At 35.5% G+C, this 24,135-nt stretch overlaps 1 protein-coding gene and 2 long non-coding RNA genes across 5 annotated transcripts; 2 read left to right on the forward strand and 1 right to left on the reverse strand.

Moving 5' to 3' along the window:
• Positions 1-503: 503 nt before the first annotated feature.
• Positions 504-1,295, reverse strand: sst2 (somatostatin 2). Its single transcript, XM_019091959.2, has 2 exons — positions 1,069-1,295; positions 504-934 (listed from the first exon to the last, which is right to left on the reverse strand). The coding sequence occupies exons 1-2, from the start codon at positions 1,204-1,206 to the stop codon at positions 728-730; spliced, it is 345 nt and encodes a 114-aa protein (XP_018947504.1). The 5' UTR covers positions 1,207-1,295; the 3' UTR covers positions 504-727.
• Positions 1,296-5,533: 4,238 nt separating this feature from the next.
• LOC109057823 lies at positions 5,534-10,219 on the forward strand. The gene is made up of 5 exons (XR_006160031.1): positions 5,534-6,589; positions 7,017-7,105; positions 7,195-7,257; positions 8,603-8,739; positions 9,958-10,219. It is a non-coding gene; the product is annotated as an uncharacterized LOC109057823 (long non-coding RNA).
• Positions 10,220-20,336: 10,117 nt separating this feature from the next.
• On the forward strand, positions 20,337-22,726 carry LOC109102987. 3 transcript variants are annotated; one of them, XR_006160034.1, is made up of 5 exons: positions 20,337-20,633; positions 20,735-20,800; positions 21,086-21,154; positions 21,326-21,417; positions 22,511-22,726. It is a non-coding gene; the product is annotated as an uncharacterized LOC109102987 (long non-coding RNA). The 3 variants fall into 3 exon arrangements; XR_006160033.1 differs by having other exon boundaries at positions 20,735-21,154; XR_006160032.1 differs by having other exon boundaries at positions 20,337-21,154; positions 22,511-22,724.
• The last annotated feature ends 1,409 nt before the right edge of the window (positions 22,727-24,135 follow it).

Here is a 24,135-nt window from a genome sequence, read left to right on the forward strand (position 1 = left end):
TTTTTTTTTTTACTAGTGGGTGCAGGACACTACAGTTCATTTATGTAAGTGAGGATAGCAAAATAAAGCAAACTGTGAAATATTATAACCCAAACTTCTTTATACAGTGGACTACCGGTAAAATTTAAAAAAAATATATTTTATTTTTAGTCATATTTTATTACCATTTTCTAAACTATAGCAAATAAACTGTGATAATGTGTGAAATGTTGAGGGTGTCTAAATAAATTTTGGTTTGCCAGTGTACATATATATACATACATGTACAGTATATATATATATATATATATATATATATATATATATATATATATATATATATATATATATATATATATGTGCTTCATTAAATAATTCAGGCTATTTTTGCCCTAATGAGAATCTATGTTTGAGCTTTTTACTGCTGATGCAAAGTTTTGATTAAATCGTTTCAGAACTTTGTAGACTTTGTAACATCTAATATTATAAGCCTGGCAGCACACAAAATAACACTGGCCAGCATCTTTATGCTATATTCAGTTTATTGCAAGCAGGCAATGCTTCAGAGAAAGACATATAAGAGATCACGGACCCTCTTAACAGATAATGGCTACAATTAATCAGGCTCACTTCAAAGACGGAGACTGTCGAATGATGAGTGCGAATTCAGGAAAGGGAATGGGTAAATTTTTGGCAGCATGTTGATTGTGGTGGAGGCCTCCGGTTTGGACCTGTTGGTTGCCTGTGGTTAGCATGCCGTTCTGGATTTCCAGAAGTAGTTTTTGCAGCCTGGTTTTCGTTGGCCTGCCTGGTCATCCTTGTCTCCACTGTCTCTCCTCATTAGGTCCAGTTTGTTCTGTAGAATCCCCAGAGATGGGCTGTCAGACTGTATGGCTGCTGGGTTTGAGTTACTGAGCAACCACTGAAGCTCTGGAAGGGAATATCTCTCTGGCATCTGTTAATTTAGTTTAATATGTTTTTCAGGTTAGAAAGAAAAATTAAGACTTTATATATGCTATAATATATGCTCCAAAAATGGTGTATTACTGCTTTTGCAATGAGGTTTAGAGTGTTACTTTAAAATCTTACCTCTTCATCATCTGCAGTGCCATGAGATGCTTGTAGCGCAGAGTCCAAATCCATATGAGATCGATCGCATGATATAATGCTTGCTGCCATGGCCAAACAGAACAGGTAGACAGTGAGGTGAAGTTGGGATGAGGCCATAACTGATGTCTTGAAGGATGTGGCTTGTTCAATCTTGGTTCAAGCCCCTTATCTGCACTGTGCTCCCTAAGTGTGTCTTCTTGCTTATCCAGACTATTTTATACTGGTACCTTCTCTAACATAAAGTAAAAATTAGTTACGCACTGAGAAGTTTTACAAGTTAAAAATTAACAAGTTTAACAGGTCACAGCTACCTGTTGGTCAGATGTAATTTCAAATACAGTTACATCTTATTTTCCATCTTCAGCAAAGTAATTGGTGGTTTCCTGCTCTCTAAACACAGAGTACATCCACATGAAACATTTATTGGGGGTCAACATGATGGACCCCCAATAAACCACCAATTATCCCCCATTAAATTGATCTGTTTCTAGAGTAACTTTGCTACCAATGTTTCTGGGTCATAAATTTTTTTATAGTCATTACTGGCAAAGGGATGTTACCAGGAAACACTTCAACTTTTCCTTGAACAGTTTGTTATTGCCTATATCTTTCTGTATGTGAAATATATATATATATATATATATATATATATATATATATATATATATATATATATATATATATACACTGCAGTCCTTTGGCAAGATGTAAAAAAAAAACCTTTAAAATAAAATAAATAACAACAAAAAAATCAGCATAATAACTCAAAAACATCAAATAACATTTCCACAATTAGCCATGCAAGCAAACAAAGCTACAAAACACAGCCCTAAATAAATATGATGCAAGTCTGCTGGAAAACAGTAAGCATACATAAAGCACATCAGATTCAATTTTGAGTTAATAAAAATAATAGCAAACACCAAAATTGTATAACAACACAATAAAAAAGCTTTCTAGACAATTAATAAAACACTAATTAAATAATCCAAACATACCCAATCCATGCATTTGGCCGTCTGACAATGAGCAAAGCACATGGGACATGTTAGCAGTGGGTTCAATAGTAACAATAATAATAATAAAGAGATCAGTACTTGTATAGATTAAAAATTATCACATATCTGATTTTTTAAAAGCCAGACTTTAAGACTTTGTCTGAAGGCGTAATATGTGGTACAGTTTCTTATTTCAATATGTTCCACAACTGAGAAGCTCTTACAGAAAAGCATAATTGGCTGAATGAGGTGTACTGTACCTGAAAGAGATTTCACAGTGCCCTCTCTGAGTGGATCTTGTAGATCTGTAATTTGAAACTTTCTTCTTAATAAAAATACTAAATAGTGGAGGAGCTTTTCCATTTAAAAGGATACTCCACCCCAAAATGAAAAAATTGTCATTAATCACTGTCGTGATTACATTAGTCACTGTTGGAACTATATCGTTCCAAACCTGTAAAAGCTTTGTTCGTCTTCGGAACACAATTTAAGATATTTTGGATGAAAACCGGAAGGCTTGTGACTAGGTGTCACAATCTCTAGCTGGAGTGCCCGTGAGCTTCATTAGAGGGCACTCCATTCCAGACTCTTGCCACTTCACCCTGGACTCCATTTCCTATAATCCTTTGCCAGGACTCCTCATCAGTTGCAATCACCTGTCTCTCATCACCTCATCAATCTCGCACTATAAAGGTTGCACACATCCACACACTTGGCTGATTATTGTTTAGCCTCTAACTTGTTCCCTGTATCCGTGTTTCTTTGCTTTGCCTCCTTGTTTTTGACCTTGGACTGTTTATTTGGTTTTTGATTGTTTTGCTGCCTGCCCTGACCTTTGCCTGTTTCGGATTCCTCTTTGTCTTTGCCTGGGACATTATTGTTTGCTGTTACTGGACTCTGCCTGTTTGACCACTCTCTATAATAAAGCCTGCATTTGGATCCTCAACTCTGTTGTCACAACGCCTCCATCGTAACATGGTAATTTGTTGTTTGATGTTATTGGGGTCTGCCTGAATGACTCTGGGCAGGTATGGACACTGCAAGACTGTTATTAGCTCTCGAGCAGGGCACCTGATCACTCGAGAGCTATATTCAAGAGTATTTAGATCTTGCATGTTTTTCTGATCTGCCAGACTGTGTGCTTATCAGTGATGCACGGGTCAATGTACAAACAACCCGCAACTGACCAACGTTTTCAACTAACCTGCCCGCAACTCGGACCGCAAAAAAAGAAAATATTGTACCCGACCCGCTTCCTGACCCACATTTTTTAAAAGTAGTAAATGCTCATCGTAGCGCAGGGGTGTAGAATTAGGTGGGGACGCCAGGGACATGTCCCTACCAATGTCCAGCGACTGCCAAACTGTCCCTAGCGATAATTTTGAAAAAAACAATTAAATATATGTATATGTTTTGTAATTTCGCATCTGAAATATCATACCATTGATATTATTACCTAAGAAGTTAAAGTAAATAGGCTACGTTAGAAAACGGCGCGCTTTCAAGGACGCGCATTTATTATTTTTAAACGGGCGGAATGTAGTCACTCACCAGATAAGAAGCGCAACAGCTGATGATACTGAACTGCAGCGTGCCAGTTAGAGCGGTTCTCGTTCTCGAGGATCACCAGTACACTGAACTGAGAACCGTTTCTGTCGGACGCGTCCGATTTGAGAACCGAGAAGCTGATGATACTGCGCATGCGTGATTCAGCGTGAAGCAGACTGACACACAGCGCATCTGAACCGAACTGGTTCTTTTGGTGATTGATTCTGAACTGATTCTGTGCTGTTATGAGCGCGGGTAAACTGAAGACTTGAATGAAGGGCAATCTGGCGAAATGTAAGTTTATTTAATAACAAATAAATCGCAATGGATTATGTATAGTAAGTGGATCATGGTTTCTCCGCTGATGACACATAATTTATTTACTTTATATCTTCAAGACTTAAATCCTCGTATGCACATTATTGCTTTTACTCTAGTTGGGTGCGTTGTTGCTAAACTTAATTGTAAACTTTTCATGATTATGAGGTTTTTAACTGACTAAAGTTATGATTACTGACTTTGTATATTTGAATGTTTGATAGACTTGACGCCATTATGTCATCGCCAATGACATCATTACGTCGAGCTTAAAAGAACCGGTGAACCGTTTTTTTTTTTTTTTTTTTTTTTCAACCGGTTTATTGAATCGAACTGTCCGAAAGAACCTGTTTGCGGAAAAGAACCGAACTTCCCATCACTAGATTTAGCTCATGCGTCAACTTCTCACCAGTTATTCAGCCAATAAAGTGTAGGCCTATGTATTTCAAAATTGTGTCTAGTACTATATAAATTACAAAGGTTTAATTGGCATCTTTATTTTCCAACGACCCGACCGACTGCGACCCGAAAATCATTAAAAATATTTTTGGATGACTCATAACCGCGGGTGACCGCAGGCACCCGTTCATTTTGGATCAACCCGTGCATCACTGCCGCAAATTATTTCACCAGTCAGTCAGTGGCACTAGGGTAGCCTGGGCAGGGTCTGCAGTACGCAGTGTCTCAGAGAAGAGAGGTTGATAAGAAGTTAGCAGTGAGTTTAGAGGTAAGTTTGACACCAAGTCGAAAAAGTCCATAAGCAGACAGTTAACCCTGCAACAACCACATTGTTACGTTGTTTACATCCGCAATACTTTGTTGTCTCATCAAATTTTTCAATGATCATCAGGTCAGATAAGGGTCTAACGTTAGTCTAGCTCTTTGTGTGTGTTTAAACTACTGCTGTCAGAATTTTTTTTTTTTTTTTTTTTTTTTTGTGTTTTTTGTGTATAGTGTGTGGAGTCTCAAATGTGTGTGGTTTTTATATGTTTTTATTTTGGTGTGATGCTCAAACTATAGTTAATATGAATTCCATAGTTCCTTTGGATTTTGAGGTCTTGCCTCAGAAAATACCCTTTCAAAAAATAACTGCAGTACAATGAAGTACAACTGCAGTAAAACTGCAGTACAATGTAGTATAACTGCAGTCCAATGAGGTACAACTGTAGATTTGCAGTATAATGAAGTATATAACTGCAGTTCAATAAAATTTAACAGCAATAAAACTGCAGTCCAATGAAGTGCAACTCTAGATTTACAGTATAATGAAGTATATATTTGCAGTTCAATAAAGTACAACAGCAATAAAACTGCAGTCCAATGAAGTGCAACTCTAGATTTGCAGTGTAATGAAGTACAGATACAATATAACTGCAGTTCAGTGATATGCTAAAATGCATGTGAAGATTTCAGATGCAAAACTTCTAAGTCTGTCTGATTCAATTTATTTTATTTATTTTTTATGAGCATTTTTTTTTTTAAATAAGGCTCTTATGATTAGGTCCAGTAATTTCGCTTTAACGGCAAAGAGGTTATTTTCACTGCCATTAAAGTCTTCATGTATAGGCTCTGTACTGCAGTCTGCTGTGTTGTGCAACATGTAGCAAGTGCTGTGGTTACAGTATTGGGAAGTTTTTTTTTTTTTTTTTTTTATATAATTATTATTATTGTTGTTGTAATGTAGGCTTCCTATAAAATATTAATATAAAATATTTTTGTACAAAAAAAATATTTGCCAATGGAATATTTCACCCGCATAGATTAATAGCCTGCACGTGAGATCTTCCTTCGCGCCAGCGGTCGTTGTCATGACAACGAGTCTCGCCAGCAGCTGATAACTGTTAACGGTAAATCAGCGTCTTTTCCGTATTGTCTACCGCAGGATGAATATAAAAGTATAAAATAGCCTACGTTATGGTTTGACAACATCATTAATATGTGAACTATCACAATTAAATCACAAAGACATAACAACATTACACCCCAAGACCGTTCACAAGTGTGAGAAAAAAGAAGAAAGGGAAGTCTGGAAGAGAAGTTCATCAGGCGAGTTGAAGTGTTGACTTTGTCGAGTCATACAGTTTAGCGGTGAGTATAATGTCTAATGTCCTTATATCTTTAGTTATAATTTTAGAGAGATGTAAACCGTAGACTTCACGGATATCTTATTCAGCCAGCTGAGATCTGTACTCCTCTGTAGCGTGAGCTTACTATAGCACAGAAGACACAGAACACAAGTCTGATAGAAGACAAAACAACTGGTTTAATGCTGTTTTTACTACACTTTTACTATAATAAATTATAATTGTATTATAAAATCTTAATCTAATCTAATAAAACATCAACATCTCAATCCAACCAGTGACATAACCAAGATGCATTTAATTATGCTATGACTCAGCAATTTAGTTATAAGCAGATCTGTAGAAATGAATCATGTCATTGTCCAGCTCAGTTCAGTTCTCATTCCAATAGCATCAGTACATTTATAATAATGGAATGAACAAAATTGCACTGAATATATTGTTTGTTTATTTCTAGGAGAGCGTCAACCCATTGAAAAGTGTACAGTTTGCAACAGAAAGCATTAGGAGAGAGGAGAAGAGAGACGGTGAAAAGGCACTCAACAGATGTTGGTGAGACTGCATTTCTGGAAATGCATTAAAGGTCACTCACATTCTAGTTAGCCACACATGTAAACCAGATTTTAGATAGAATTTAAATGAGATTAATAACTCCAGCTACTTGCAGGCCTACAGTCCTGTATATTTCACACTAAATTGTGATGCAGCCTGAATCATAATCACACCATGTTCATTTGTTAGCCAGAGGGGAATTGATTCTTAAACTAAACATACCGCATCATTGCATCATTATTTTTCTTTTTATCACTGTATGTAAGTTATTTAAATATATCTTACAATATACTGGATATACACAAAAATAGAATAAATCTGGATTTTTTTTTTAACAGCACTGTACACCAGCATTTATGTTCAGTAGTGTGACATTAATGTGTGGAAATGTACATTTTTTTTTTCATTGTGTGATTGTTATTTTCAGGAAAATGCACTGGTGACAACTAAAAAAAGAAGACCAAAAATATAATTCAACAGAAGATGATGGCTGTGGATGATAGCACTCAAATAACGGTGAGCAGTAATCTACTTTATTTATTTGATCTTTTATTAACTACTATCTTTATAGTTTAGAATACCTAATAACTGCTATTGTTTTTCAGGAACTAAGACCTGTGGGAGTGCTGGAGAAATCAAGTGTACAAGTCCTCTGTCTCCTCAGCCATGTAAGAGATCTTCAGACATCTTCAGAGACTGAGGAGTTAAATGAAATCAAAGCGCTAAAAGAAGATTTACAATATTAGTGCCAATTCAGTATGAAAACAGAGAGAGAGATCTGAGAGAGTGGAAAGGTAATGAAATCTAGTTTTATAAGCAATTATTCTCAATGCTTAACACCAGCTATCAACAATTCTTTGATTCTCTCTGATTGACCGGAAGGTGTGCATTAAAAACAATGAGTGTATAGATAATTACAATCAGTTCAATCATTTTAAATGAATGTGTGGCTTTTACTGTAGCACACACGTACAGTCAGGACGCTAGATCTAATGATCTGTAACCAAACAAACGAATGAAAATGAACTTAGTTCTACCCTTACAGTCAAATTGTACTCCACAAACATTAAAGGCTTAGTTCACCCAAAAAATTTAATTCTGTCATTAATTACTCACCCTCATGTCGTTCCAAACCGATAATACATTTGTTCATCTTGAAAACACAAATGAAGATATTTTTGATGAAATCTGAGAACTTTCTGACCCCTCTATAGGCAGCAACGCAACTTACACATTTAAGTTCCAGAACAGTAGGAAAGACATTGTGAAAGCAATCATGTGACTCATGATTGGATCATCCTCAGTTTTGTCTTCTGTTGCAGGAACACAACACCCATGCGTTGTGATGCTCTCGTAAATGCACATTACAGATCAATATTTTTATAAATAAGTGGTAAATTATTATTAATATTATTATTTAAAATTGAGTCAAAACAACTGGAGTCACATTAATTACTTTAACAATGTCTTTCCTACCATTCTGGAACTTGAATGTGTAAGTTGCATTGCTGTCTGCATGGTCAGAAAGCGCTCTGATTTCTTTAAAAATATCTTTGTTTGTGTTCCTAAGAGGAATGAAGGTCTTACGTGTGTGAAACCACACAAGGGTGACTAATTAATGACAGAACTGAAAATTTTGGTTTAGCTATCTCTTTAAGGGCAGCTTTAACTTAATTTTTTAACCTAGCTTTAACAGGTGTGTATTACACAATTTTAATCGACTTCAATGGAGGCAACCCTTTTCATGTCGTGTGGTTCTTTTCCTTCACCTCATGCATTAAAATCATGTAATGCACACCTAGCCATGGATTAGCCCTTATGTGTGAAGAGGATTATAGGTTACACAAAGTATTAAATGATGGGGGCACATTATTATTATTATTATTATTATTATTTTAAACTTAAGATTAGAATTTTGAACAAAAAATCAAAATGATAAAGAGGGCAAATAATTGTGGAGGACTCTGTACAGTATTTAAACATGATTGTTTCTATGCTTTTTTTTTTTTCCAGAAATGCATGTTATTTTGCAAGGGGTAGTTGCATGGACTATCAGTGGAGGGTCAGAAAGCTCTGAGATTTCATTATAAAGATCTTAATTTGTGTTCTGAAGATGAACAAAAGACTTGTGGGTTTGGAACGACATGAGGGTGAATAACCGATGACAGAATTTTCATTTTTGGGTGAACTGAGCTTTTAACTTTTTACCTGGAGTATTCAAAGACATTGCGTACCTTTACATGGACAACAATAATCAGATTTTAACACGATTAAGACAATAGGCTGATTAAGAATCTACCATGTAAACAGAGATTTGATTAACTTAATCCGGCTTAAGTCATATTCTAAATTGAATTAAGACGTGGAGTATTCCTATTTTAGTCACATTATTGAAGTGCAGTAGACATGTAAACACCTTAATCACATTATTACCGTCGTGTAGGACTTTTTGCCACAGAACTTTTTTTTTTTATGACAGGATACACACACGGCAGTGGTCAACCGTTTGACGGCAAATAAAAGCTTTAACACCGCCATCGTCTGTATGCAGTCGCCGTGATTTTGCCAAGTAAGACATGTTCCTGGATCAACATCTTTTGTTGATCCTGGATCAACATAACGGTCCAAACATATAGACTTAACCCTATCTTAAACTAACCCTAACCATAATTTATTCCTAAAATCAGTGTGAAATGATTAACCAGAGTGTAGAAGCACCTAACCCTGATCGTAAACCTAAACCAGATATTTCCTGAAAAGGTATCCCTCAGTTCTGATTGGTTGATAGGAATGTTGATCCAGGAACAACAAGGATGTTTATCCAGGAACATGTTGTACTTGATGAAATCACGCTCACTGTCTGTATGCACGTACAAATACTTGAAGCTTTCATTAAATTAAAAATGAAACACCCACAACTGTACATGGCATCATCACGAAGATGAACTATGTTTATATGTGAAATTCTGGATGGGATGTCGGATGGCGTTGCGTGGGGATGTAATGACGTGTGCCATTAATCGAACTATGAACAAGCCTTAACATGTAAAACGGGAACATGAAAGAAATATTCTAAAATCAACTCATGTAAATACCTTATATAAACAATATAAAAATCATGTAAATCATAATATTGTCTTATTTAGAATAAGGTAAATTAGATTACTGATGTCCATGTAAACGCAGTCATTATTAATGCTGACCAATATGCCATCAGAAATGAACTGGGAATGGTATGAATACTTTTAACAAACACTTGGTGACATCACAATTGAAAGTTTATTTTAAGCATACTAAATATACCTGCAGTGAAAAGTGTAACTGAAACTTGAGAATTTCTGATAGTTTTTGTTTGTTTGTTTTTCCAGACTACATCCAAAATAGTGTTTCCACATCTAAGATAAAGTCAGTCATAAGACCCAAGCGGAACGATGAGGATAAGCTCTTCAAAAAATGAAACCTGCCTGAATAATGAGGAAAGAAATGTGCATGATTTGTAAATAAACACTGAGTACATTAAGTGTAACTCTCAACCTGTTATTTTAAGTTTAAAGAAAAGTAAAATCATTTATTGTTGCATTGCTGTTTGAGACATTCACTATTGTTTTGTACCTTAATTCATTATATTGCAGATGTTTGCAAATAAAACTTATTTTGAATATTCTGGTTGCACTTCAATGTTAATGTACAGCATTTTATTAGTATTGCACTTCAGTTGTACTGAATTGTACTTCAGTTGTATTATATATTGCAGTACTACAGCAGTTTCATTGCAGTATAATTGTAGTACTACTTCAGTTGTATTACAGTAATACCACAGTTCTGTTACAATTGTTTGTCAATAATACTACAGCTCTACTGTAGTTGTATTTCAATAGTACTTCACATGTATTGCAGTAAAACGGCATTAATGCAGTTTTTTCGTGTCCAAAATACTGCATTTTTCTACATGTAGCAAAAACTGCAGTATTAGTTTTTTTTAAACTGCAGTCATTTTTTGTAAGGGTAGTGTTTTTGATATTTGCCCTCAAGTGATCAGCAGTTTAGAAAGAGAGAGAGAGTGTGTGTGTGTGTGTGTGTGTGTGTGTGTGAGAGAGAGAGAGAGAGAGAGATTATGAATGACATGCTTATGTACATTTTAAATTGTTGTATGTTATATTGTAATAAATCCAAAAATAATGTTTGACTAAAAAGGTACTTCACTGAGTCTTTATTAAATCAGAGTGAAATGTTTTGACAGTCACGGTTATCATTGCAACAATCCTGCATTGTAATCTTGTTTCAATCCAGATAACCTAAATCTATTGATGGCTTATGTTGTATGACTAAATCTGTCAATATTTCCTCAAAACTCACTACAAGACATCATTTGAGGGGTCTTTTTTTTTAAATCTCCTGGGGAGCATACCCCCAAACCCCCCAAGAATTGCTTTTTCACACAGTACAATTTAAGACTTTTAGACTACACAGACTGTTGATACTGATTACACAGAGAAAGGGTCCACAATTCACAAATTAAGACTCACACCATCCAAAAACCCAGCTACATCTCTGATTTGACTCCCACTCCATATAATGTAGTGTAGAGAACAAAACAATGAAAACCGTAGCATTTTAAATTATGAATAATGTCCATGGCCCCCCTCCTGAAACCTCATGCCACCACTTTGCCACCCCAGGAAAAAATCTCTAGATCCGCCACTGATAACCGTACAATTTGGTAGGTAGCAGCCACCGGCACAGTAACGCGCGGCTAAACAAAGGCAGAGTACCGTAACTCAATTTGTGCTTTCCAAAACAAAGCCAAAGAGCGGTAACTTATGTTACGGTGTTCTGCCTTTGTTTCTCATGGTCTTTTGGAACTTACTGTTAAGATAACTCATTATTTTCTCAAAAAAACTACGGAATTCATTCAAGATACTCATCCACATAATAAAGAAGGTCTTGAATGTGCCAAAAATCTAAATTACTCATTTTCGACCAAAAACGAAGTTACGATCTTTGTAAGTTTCTAGCAGAAAAAGAGCTAGAGAAAGGGAACTCCCACCTCTAATGCAGGGTCAGTCATTAAAATTAAGAAAGATCACAGCCTTGATAAACATGTATTTTAAAATAGACTAATATGTAAATATATATATTTATTTTTTATTTTAAAATATTGTGTGTAAACTAAGTATGTGTTTCCTTGTGCATGTTAAAGAAATAAAAATAAAACCATCTGTAATACCATACTGTAGCCACTAGATGTCTGTATAGCCTTTTGTATAAATATACAGGGCTGTGTAATCTCTAGTTGGTGAAACAAGACAAGATTGTTTTTTATTATTATTATTATTATTATTATTATTATTATTATATAGTTTTATTTTAAATTCATTGTTAAATAAAACTACTTTGATGATTGCTTTTTACCTGACTTGTATGTGACTTTAAAGGAATCCAAAAGTAATCAGGTTACATTAATAATGTGCTGTTTGGATTACATTACTGAATACTTTTTTTATGAAGCAATTTGTAACTGCAATGGAATACATTTTAAAACTAACCCTCCCAACCCATCAGTTTATTATGGCTCTTGCAGAGCTTCACCTACAAAACTCCCTCAAGCTTAGTCAGACCCCAAAACAATTATGCTTTTGTAACAGACTGTAAAAATTTTAAATTAATCCTAATGCATAAATACGGACAGCACCATCTGTCTACTGTGTGTATCATTTAGCTTGGGAAACAGGAACTGCCCAAAGCAAAGATAATGAGACATGACCTGCGTCTTAATGTGCATATCCATCCTACATATGTGACATTAGTAATTTTCAATACTATTTACTGCAGATAGGGTGGATAGTATGCAATTGAGACACAGGGATATGCTGTCTGTAAATTGCATGTTATCATCAGTCATAATTGCTTTATTGTGTATATACACAGTAGTGAACTTGTTAGGAAACTATTGATACGTTTGACTTTGAATGTGTTAATTTGTGCATTGTCTGTGTTTTAGAACCAATTTATTCTCCATGCAATTTTCCACATTTTTTATCTCCATTGTGCAGATATGTTGTAAGATGTTGTTTTAATATGTTTAATGTTCGAATTGAATAACACATTTTCACCACTAGATGGTGATGTTTCCCTTCACATTGAATTTAACTGAATTGTTCAATATTTAATTGAGTTGATTTATTATTGAGTTGATTTATTATAAATTCATCAAAAATGTCTATTATAACAATAACACACTGCAAAATTGTACAGACCATTCAGTCACAATGCTCAAATATGTCATTAATTTAAAAAGATTAAAAAGAAAAACTACTGTTTTAAATAAACACAAGCCAAGATAACAAGTCATGCTATAGTACTTATTTGTTCTCCATGCAGTTTTCCCTTACTGCCATGTTTTTTATCTCCATTGTGCAGCTCCACTCAGCAAAAAGACTGTTCAGGCAAGACCATCACACTTGTTGTATTCTACTCCATATGACCATCCAAATGACATACTGTATGACACATGATTATCTGAGCTGCATGATATTTTTAACACATTGCAGTACATAGCACAAGCTTTCAAATGATACCTATTTTGTGCTGATCAAGGCAGGAGTTTTGAAAAATATGATTATGAATTTTTTGTAGCTAGCAGTGCCCACAGACAATACACTCCGGTTTAGAGGGATGACTCACCACTCATTAAGAGTTCAACAAAAATGGTCCCATCTGCACTACACTTCTGACTTAAGGGGTGAAACAGAAAATACTAAACATGCACACATACATAAGACCAAATAACACCCAGAAACATGCCATAAATATTATACCCACTTTTTAAAACTATAAAACTATTCATGGCACAATTTTAATACAACATCTACAAGGCTACCTTAAACATAAACCATTAGTAGTAAATATTGCCAATAATGATAACTACATTGTACCATGCTGACCAATAAACAATTAATCAACCAAAACTTTGTAAAATGGAAACTGAATGAAAACAAACAACATACATAAACAACCACTGAAATTTAAAAAAAGGCAGTCCTAAAAATAAATGGTACTTTCTAATATATATATATATATATATATATATATATATATATATATATATATATATATATATATATATATATAATTTATTAAATATACCTTGCCATTCATGTTAATTTATAATACATAAATGAAATTTAAGACACACATTTATCATGAAGAAATTTTGCTAGAAATAATGTAAAAATAATCATTAAGTAATCATATTTACAACAGTTTGACAGCACAAGTATGTAAAATCATAAACAACTGACTATTTAGTCCAAAACTACTTCGTTTTGGAACACATTAAAATCTCAGTTTGACAGTTGTCACCAAGCCTCTGTTACTAATTCTAAAACAACACTAACACTATTAATAAATAGCCAAATAGCCAATCCTTGTTAATTTGTCTTTTAATGGCATACTGCAGCTTAGAACACAAATATAGAAAAATAATGTAAGCACAAAATTTTCTTTAAAATATATGTTACTGGGGCTTATGAACTCGTTCTTGTCTGACAATTTTACTTAAAGGGTTAGTTCAGCAATTTTACTTGTGAGGTCTGTTGTGAGCGCGTTCACAACACTGCAGTGACGCCGCTGGCTGACGTACGACGCTGCTGACATGTTTTCTTTGTTATTGGGCGCACCAGAGAACACGTCAGCATCGTCATACGTCAACAGTCACAGCAGTCGCGTTCCCAACAGACCCGGAAGAGAAGACAATGATCGACAAAGTTGTAATTTTTGTTATTTTTGGACCAAAATGTATTTTCGATGCTTCAATAAATTCTAACAGACCCTCTGATGTCACATGGACTACTTTGATGATGTTTTTATTACCTTTCTGGACATGAACAGTATACCGTACATACATTTTCAATGGAGGGACAGAAAGCTCTCGGACTAAATATAAAATATCTTAAACTGTGTTCCGAAGATGAACGGAGGTCTAACGGGTTTGGAACGACATGAGGGTGAGTCATTAATGATATTATTTTCATTTTTGGCTGAACTAACCCTTTAAGCATCTGAAAAATGCCAAACCGAAAGTGACGTAACAAAAATAACTGCAATCAATTTAAACAATAAGAAAACAATGTATTGCAATGACAGTTCAAACACTAAGGAAATTGTAATGTGTCGATAAACAATGGCATATAACACAACAGCAAATTTCAGGCATGATGCTGAAATCACACTTGAGGCTATATCTCTGCAATGTCTCGACATTTTGACACCAAACTTTGTATGTGTCCTTATCACCTCACTCTGACAATACTGCGTCAATTTCATAACTGCACCACCTATTGTTTAAAAGTGATAAACCATTAAATCCTATTATTAGGGACTGTATATATAATTTATCAGCAATTTTGCCCCAAATCATCTTAAAATATCTTTAATTAATCATTGCTGCAGGTGGTCTGACAGTCCCAGCCATGTCCTTTGCGCTTGGCCCCGATAATTGCTGCATGCAGCTATATTTATTATTTAAATCGTTGGCGTTATAAGGAGCCAAGCACCGAAGGTGCGTAGGCACCTATTGAAATCGTTGGTGTTATTAGGGATCAAACACCGAAGGTGCTTAGGCAGCTATTGTATCCGTTAGCATGATTTTTTTCTTCTTCCGCAAGTCTATGGCAGCCCATAGAACAGCTTGCGGGAGAGTTGTGAAATTTGGCACACTGATAGAGGACAGTGTCAACATTAACCATAGCAAATTTGGAGTCTCTAATTCCAACTCTCTAGCGCCATCGCTTGTCCAAAATTTCAATATGTTTATGCTAATAACTTTTGAACTCTAAGGTACAGAAGGAAAATTCTTTTTTCCTCTGAATCCTTGGCTCTACCGAGTCGAATGGACCCCAAAATTAAAAAATTGCAAGGTTTGGTTTTTTTGCTATTTACAATTGTTCAAAAAACCTACTTTTTCGAAATCGTCCTAGACATTTAGTCCGCTTTTCACGAAAATTGGTTCAGATCATCTTCAGACCATTCCGACAAAAAGTTATGGAATTCAAGTTGATTTGTCCAACCGTTCTCGAATACCACTCAAACAAATTCTACGAAAAGCACACAAAAATGCTTGTGAAGCTATAACTCCGCAACGGTTTGGCGTATTGAGACCAAACTTGGAGGGTGTTATAACAAGCATGACTTGAGACTACTTGCAGTGTTTCGACGCAGCGCCACCTAATGGTCAGGAGATATGAAAAATGCATATTTTTGTTTATAACTTCTGAATGGTTTGGCCAAAAATCATAAAACTGGTCTCTTTAGATTGGGTGGGTCATGCCGAGTAGAATGATATGCAATTTTCATGTGTCGGCCATTTTGGTCGTCGGCCATTTTGAATTATGATTTAAAATGCTGTATTTTTTGAACGCATTATTGTATCATTACAAAAATAATTACAAAAATGTTTGGCTCCATGCCCTGAAGCTACTCAAAAAGTTTGGTGGCAGCCAAAGCCAAAGAAGTTATAATGAAATATCTTAAAAATGCTAATAACTTTTGAAAAAATTAGACTATTAAAAAGAAAATGGTCACTCTATATTCTTTGGGTCATGCCAAGAACATCGAAACCAATTATGCCAAAATTGGCAATACTTCCTGTCCGCCATTTTGATTCATGTTGAAAACCTACTTTTTCGAACTCCTCCTAGACCTCTAGTCTGATTTTCACCAAATTTGACTCGGATCATCTTCAGACCAAGCTGACAAAAAGTTATGGATTTCGTGTTGATATACAAAACGGTTTTCGTTTAGCGCATCAACGAATTTGTTCGTAAGATACCAAAATACATCTGAGGCTGTATCTCTGCAAAGCTTTGACATTTTTGCACCAGACTTTGTAGGTACCATTGGCACCGCACACTGACCATGCCACATCAATTTGGTAACAGCGCCACCTATTGGTCAAGAGTAATGAACCATTCATTAACCATTAATAATTACATATATAAAAATGCTAATAACTTTTTATTGCATCAGCCTATTGCAATGAAACTGGTCTCAAAACATTTCTTGGCTTAGGCCGACAACATAGATACCAAATATGCCAGAGTACGCTGAACTTCCTGTCCGACATTTTGATTCATGTTGAAAACCTACTTTTTCGAACTCCTCATCAACCATTTATCCGATTTTCACCAAAATTGAATCAGATGATCTTCAGACTGTGTTGACAAAATGTTATGGATTTTGTATCGATAGACAAAACCGTTTTCGCATACCACAGAGACGAATTTCAGGCATGATGCCAAAATGACCTTCAGCCTGTATCTCTGCAATGCTTTGGCATACTGACACCAACCTTTGTGTGTGCCATTCTCACCTCACACTGAACACACCAAAATGATTTGATTACAGCGCCACCTGTTGGTCAAAAGTTATAAGCCATTTAATCATAATACTAGTGCTTGTATTTATGATTTTTCTGCAATTTCAATTACAATCATTCTAAAATTGCTGTAATTGCTCATTGTTGCATTTGGTGTGATGCTCCATGCCATGCTTAGCTCCTCAATTTGCCGCTGGAGTGCTTGGCCCCGCAATTGCTGCTTGCAGCTATATTTAGGGGCCAAGCACCGAAGGTGTGTAGGCACCTATTGAAATCGTTGGCGTTCTTCTTCTTCTTCCTCTTCTTCTTCTTCTTCTTCTTCTTCTTCTTCTTCTTCTTCTTCTTCTTCTTCTTCTTCCACCGCAAAACCGTTTTCGCATACCACAGCGACGAATTTCAGGCATCATGACAAAATGACACTTCAGCCTGTATTTCTGCAATGCTTTGGCATACTGACACCAAACTTTGTGTGTGCCATTTTCACCTCACACAGAACACACCAAAATGATTTGATTACAGCGCCACCTGTCGGTCAAAAGTGATAAGCCATTTAATCATAATACTAGTTCTTGTATTTATGATTTTTCAGCCATTCCAATTACAATCATCCTAAAATTGCTTTTATTACACATTGTTGCATTTGGTCTGATGCTCTATGCCATGCTAAGGCCTCAATTTGCCGCTGGAGTGCTTGGCCCCGCAATTGCTGCTTGCAGCTATATTTATTAGGGGCCAAGCACCAAAGGTGCGTAGGCACCTATTGAAATCGTTGGCGTTATTATTATTAGGGGCCAAGCACCGAAGGTGCGTAGGCACCTATTGAAATCGTTGGGGTTATTCTTCTTCTTCTTCTTCTTCTTCTTCTTCTTCTTCTTCTTCTTCTTCTTCTTCTTCTTCTTCTTCTTCTTCTTCTTCCGCCGCAAGTCTATGGCAGCCCATAGAACCGATTGCGGGAAAGTTGTTTTTTGGCACACTGATAGAGGACCGTCCCAGCATTAACTATAGCAAATTTGAAGTCTCTAACTTCAACTCTCTAGCGCCACCACTTGTCCAAAATTTCAATATTTTTATGCTAATAACTTTTGAACCATAAGCCACAAAATTGAAATTCTTTTTTCCTCTGAATCCTTGGCTTAGGCCAAGTCGAATGAACCCCAAAATTCAAAAATCGCAAGGTTTAGTTTTTTCGCTATTTTCAGTTGTTCGAAAAACCTACTTTTTCGAACTCGTCCTAGACGGTTAGTCCGACTTTCACGAAATTTGGCTCAGATCATCTTCAGACCATTTAGGCAAATAGTTATGGAATTCAAGTTGATTTGTCTAACCGTTATCGAATACCTCGTAAACAAATTCTACATAAAACACTCAAAAATGCTTGTGAGGCTATAACTCCACAACGGTTTGGCGTATTGAGACCAAACTTGGTAGGTGTTATAACAAGCATGACCTGAGACTACTTGCAGTGTTTCGCCGTAGCGCCACCTAGTGGTTAGGAGATATGAAAAATGCATATTTTTGCTTATAACTTCTGAATGGTTTCGCCAAAAATCACAAAACTGGTCTCTTTGTATTCGGTGCATCATGCCGAGTTGAATGATGTCCAATTTTCCCGTGTCAGCCATTTTAGGTGTCGGCCATTTTGAATTATGTTTCAAAATGCTGAATTTTTTGAACGCATTATCGTATCGTTATGAAAATAATTACAAAAATGTTTGGCTCCATGCCCTGAAGCTACTCAAAAAGTTTGGGGGCAGCGCCACCTTGTGGTCAAAAGTTATAATGAAATATCTAAAAAATGCTAATAACTTTTGAATAAATTGGACTATTGAAATGAAAGTGGTCTCCATATATTCTTTGGGTCATGCCGAGAACATCGATACCAATTATGGCAAAATTGGCCATACTTCCTGTCCGCCATTTTGATTAAAGTTGAAAACCTTCTTTTTCGAACTCCTCCTAGACCGTTAGTCCGATTTTCACAAAATTTCCCTGATAGCATACACTTCCGGGCCTTATCTGGGCCAAATATGGCACATATGGCTGAGCTCTGGCAGTGGCGGAGGTCATTTGGGCCAGATTTGGCCCACACACATCAAGCCGGTTTTAGTGTCAGTTATGGCATGTTGTATGTGGGCCAGATCCGGCCCATGTGTGACAAACCGGTTTTAGGTTGAGTTCTGGCTTGTTGCGTGTGGGCCAGACCCGGCCCATGTGTGACAAACCGGTTTTAGGTTGAGTTCTGGCTTGTTGCGTGTGTGCCAGATCCGGCCCATGTGTGACAAACTGGTTTTAGGTTGAGTTCTGGCTTGTTGTGATGTGGGCCAGATATGGCCTATACCAGGTGACCAGATGTGCCATTTTCTGAAGACACGTCCTGGCAGATCACCTTACTTTACCAGTCAGTGGTTCTAAAACTATTTTGAGTACATGTCCTTTGAACTTTTTTGGAACCACTACAAATGTTTTATGCTTTGTTGTGCATTAATATGACACCCCTAAATTATATTTTTTTTAATTAAAAAGTGCATGTTAAGCTACATAATCATAGAAAATTTTGCAAATGTGTCTTGCTTACCACTAATGACAGGTTAGCTTGGAATAGCAAGATCATTAATTGACAGAAAAGGCTGAAACGTCCTTTGGTGTGATTAAAAAAAAAAAAAACAGTCCTCCATTGTGACACCTGTACTGTCACACCACAGGACAAAGTTTCTTTAAAAATAATTAAAAATAATTAAATATTATTTGTTTAACTCCTTTTTTATACTTTTTTGATAATTTTCAGTGTCCTTAAATGCAATAATTACATTAATTAAATTAAGTTCTAATCATCAAAAAAAAAAAAAAAATGAATCTATAGAATATATGAAAATTTAAATTTTTAATAAAAAAAGTTTCACTTTTTTCATGATATTCACATTTCTTCAAGATGCACCTTATATATACACACACACACACACACACACACATATATATATATATATATATATATATATATATATATATATATATACACACACACACACACATACATATATGAGTGTTCGTAAAAGCAACAATACAAAATCTTAAACTATAAAAGTGCCACTTTGTCCCACTATTATGTGCAGGCCTGGCATTTTGCACTGGGCTATAGAACTACAAAATGAATTTTAAATTAGCAATATCATAATTGAATGACATTTTGAATTATTTATGTAGTGATCTAATTCTATCCACCAAGCAAGTTGTATGTGAATGTGTGAGACTTATGGTCATGGTTATTCCACCAAGCAATTAAGAACAAAGTGCAGTAAACGGTAAAACTGTTTGCACTACAAACCAGTACGTTCATAATCAAGACAATACATTAAAAATAACATGTAAGATAAACAAGTTTGCAACGGTAAACAGCAAAACAAGCTGTTTGTACAGCTAATATAGCTGGAATGACACCGAAAGCCAGACACATTAAATTTAAAAATGGCCGCGCCCCCTCTTACAGAAAAAAATAAGGGGCATATGTTTATTCATATGTTTATTTATGTAACGTAAGCGTGTGACTTTTAATTTGTGACATGCTTTCATGGGAGTGCGCGCGGACCGGATAGAGTTGCCATGGAAACGGAGGGCAACACTGCAAATGTCACGAGGAAACACCCCGTTTCTCGCTGATTTCACTGTTTTCAGGTGAGTTTAGTCCATAAAATCACACAAATATTACTTATAACTGTTGTTGACACTTCTCTTACTTGTATTTGACTCGCTTCTGTTGTTTATTTACTTTATAGGAATGGTTTAATGTCTTCGAAAAAGTCCGTTAGCATCTCTACCGTTTTCAGACAACGTATCGTCAGGTATGATAACTCTATTGTGCTCTTATTTATGAAAGTTTGGGCTTTTAATCAAATCTTTATCTGTAGATGATAGCTTTTGACTGTTTTGTTGGTAATCTTTCAATGGATGATTGGAAATTGCTTAATTTATTTAACCTTAACATTTACACTTTACTGTTTATCGATGACGTCACGTTATCAAGGAGCGCGAAAATTGGCAGAAAACTAAAGTTGTTTTGATCTTTTATGGTAAACATAAAACTGTTCTGCGATTTCAAGAGTGACAAAATAATCCTTCTACAACAGAAGGGAGTGTCCAAGATTTCAATATTTCTGAAGGGAGCTGCTGACAGAGATGTAGGAGGCGCTGAAAAGGTTAAGTAACCTAATATGCATTTTTTTTCACAACATATATCACAATGAATCTGTTATTTTATTTATTTATTTTTTGCATTTCACCTGCTCTAGCTTGTTTCCATCTAATAAACCTGGAACTGCAGACAAATTATTGTTGGCTCTGTGTCAAATTGCTTGTTTTGTTCCTAGATTCTTCAGTGCTGATGGCCTGCTCCATCCAGCAGAGTGAACCTACTGTAAGACAACATCTCCAAGATGATATTGACCACAAGACTAGTACAGTAAGTCAAACCTCAAATATACAGTACACTAGTGTTCAAAAGCTTGAAGTTGATACAATTTGTAATAATTATCTTCTGCTCACCTCTGTAGTAATTATTTGATTAAAATATGTAAAAAGAGTAATATTGTGAAATATTATTACAATTTAAAATAGCTGTTTTCTATGTAAATACATTATAAACTAATTATTCCTGTGATGTGCAGCTGTATTTTCAGCATCATTCCTCCAGTCTTCAGTGTCACATGGATCCCTCAGAAATGCTGATTTGCTGCTCAAGAAACTTATTATCAGCGTTGAAACAGTTGTGCTTATTCATTTTTTGTGGAAACAGTGATGCATTTTATTTTTTCAGGATTCTTAGATGAATACAAAGTTCAAAAGAACTGCATTTATTTGAAACAGATGATTTTGAACAATTTGATGCATGTAACACTAACATTCAAATGTTTGGAGTCTATGTAACAACGAATCCAAAAAAAAAAAAATCAACACGTCTGTATTTTAACATTGATCATAATCAGAAATGTTTCTTGAGCAGTATATTAGAATGATTTCTGAAGATGTGACACTGAAGACTGGAGTAATGATGCTGAAAATTCAGCTTTGATCAAAGGAATAAATTACATTTTAACATAATATTCACATAGAAAAGAGTTGTTTTGAATTGTAATAGTCACAGTGTTACTATTTTACTGTAATTTGATTCAATAAATGGAGCCGTGGTGAGCATAAGAGATTTTTTATAAAGGCATAAAATATTTTACAGACCCCAAACTCTTGAATGGTTGTGTAAATTACAGTTATGATGTTCCTCCCAGTTAAATTTTATTAAAATGTATTAAATGTTACTCTGGCATATGCAGTCCATTCTATAGAGACTGTGTCTGTTCCCCAAAAAAAGACAACAAATAATATGTTTATTAAGGGATCTAGAAAAATGATTTCAGTTTAAACCTACTAGATTAAAAATAGTACACAATGTACTCCATTGATGAAATAGTAAAAATTGCACATTGCCTGAAATGATATGAATAGCAGCTATGCTAATCTTTCTCCCTTTGCCTTCCTGTTTCTGCAAATGTCCATACCAGGGTTATTAGAAACTGCAAAGCACAGGACTTGTGAGGACTTCAGATGATACCAGTACTCAAAAGACCTTAGATGATGGCAACTATAGATGGACATACAAACTACCGCCACTGCAAAAGGAATATTTTGAGAACCAGTTTCATTACAATAGGTCAATGCAATCAAAGTAATTAGCATTTTTGAAAATTTCATAGTTTAGAATTAATGAATGGTTTATTACTCCAGACCAATAAGTGGCTCTGTTACCAACTTATGTGGCGTGGTCGGTGTGATGTGGCAATGGCACATACAAAGTTTGGTGTAAATATGTCAAAGCTTTGCAGAGATTTTCACAATTACAGCAATTTTAGGATGATTGTAATTGAAATAGCGGAAAAAAACATAAATACAAGCACTAGTATTATGATTAAATGACTTATCACTTTTGACCAACAGGTGTTCAGCCTGTATCTCTACAAAGTCTAATTTATTCAAAAGTTATTAGCATTTTTTAGATATTTCATTATAACTTTTGACCACAAGGTGGCGCTGCCCCCAAACTTTTTGAGTACCTTCAGGGCATGGAGCCAAACATTTTTAGGGGCCAAGCACCGAAGGTGCTTAGGCACCTATTGAAATCGTTGGCGTTATTATTCTTCTTCTTCTTCTTCTTCTTCCGCCGCAAGTCTATGGCAGCCCATAGAACCGATTGCGGGAAAGTTGTATAATTTTGCACACTGATAGAGGACAGACCCAGCATTAACTATAGCAAATTTGAAGTCTCTAACTCCAACTCTCTAGCGCCACCACTTGTCCAAAATTTCAATATTTTTATGCTAATAACTTTTGAACCATAAGCCACAAAATGAAAATTATTTTTTCCTCTGAATCCTTGGCTCAGGCCAAGTCGAATGAACCCCAAAATTGCTAAATGCTTCTGAGGCTATAACTCCGCAACGGTTTGGCGTATTGAGACCAAACTTGGTACGTGTTATAACAAGCATGACCTGAGACTACCTGCAGTGTTTCGACGCAGCGCCACCTAGTGGTCAGGAGATATGAAAAATGCATATTTTTGCTTATAACTTCTGAATGGTTTGGCCAAAAATAACAAAACTGGTGTATTTAGATTCGGTGGTCATGTCGAGTCGATTGATATAAAATTTTCATGTGTCAGCCATTTTAGGTGTCGGCCATTTTGAATTATGTTTGAAAATGCTGTATTTTTTTAACGCATTATCGTATCATTACGAAAATAATTACAAAAATGTTTGGCTCCATGTCCTGATGCTACTCAAAAAGTTTGGTGGCAGCGCCACCTTGTGGTCAAAAGTTATAATGAAATATCTTAAAAATGCTAATAACTTTTGAAAAAATTAGACTATTAAAATGAAAATGGTCTATCTATATTCTTTGGGTCCTGCCGAGAACATAGATACCAATTATGCCAAAATTGGCCATACTTCCTGTCCGCCATTTTGATTCATGTTGAAAACCTACTTTTTCAAACTCCTCCTAGACCGTTAGTCCGATTTTCACCAAATTTGACTCGGATCATCTTCAGCATGTGCTGACCAAAAGTTATGGATTTTGTGTCGATATACGAAACGGTTTTCGTTTAGCCCATCATCAAATTTGGTAGTTAGAT

This window comes from Cyprinus carpio, unplaced genomic scaffold (assembly GCF_018340385.1).
Source record: "Cyprinus carpio isolate SPL01 unplaced genomic scaffold, ASM1834038v1 S000006823, whole genome shotgun sequence".
Lineage (NCBI taxonomy): Eukaryota > Metazoa > Chordata > Actinopteri > Cypriniformes > Cyprinidae > Cyprinus > Cyprinus carpio.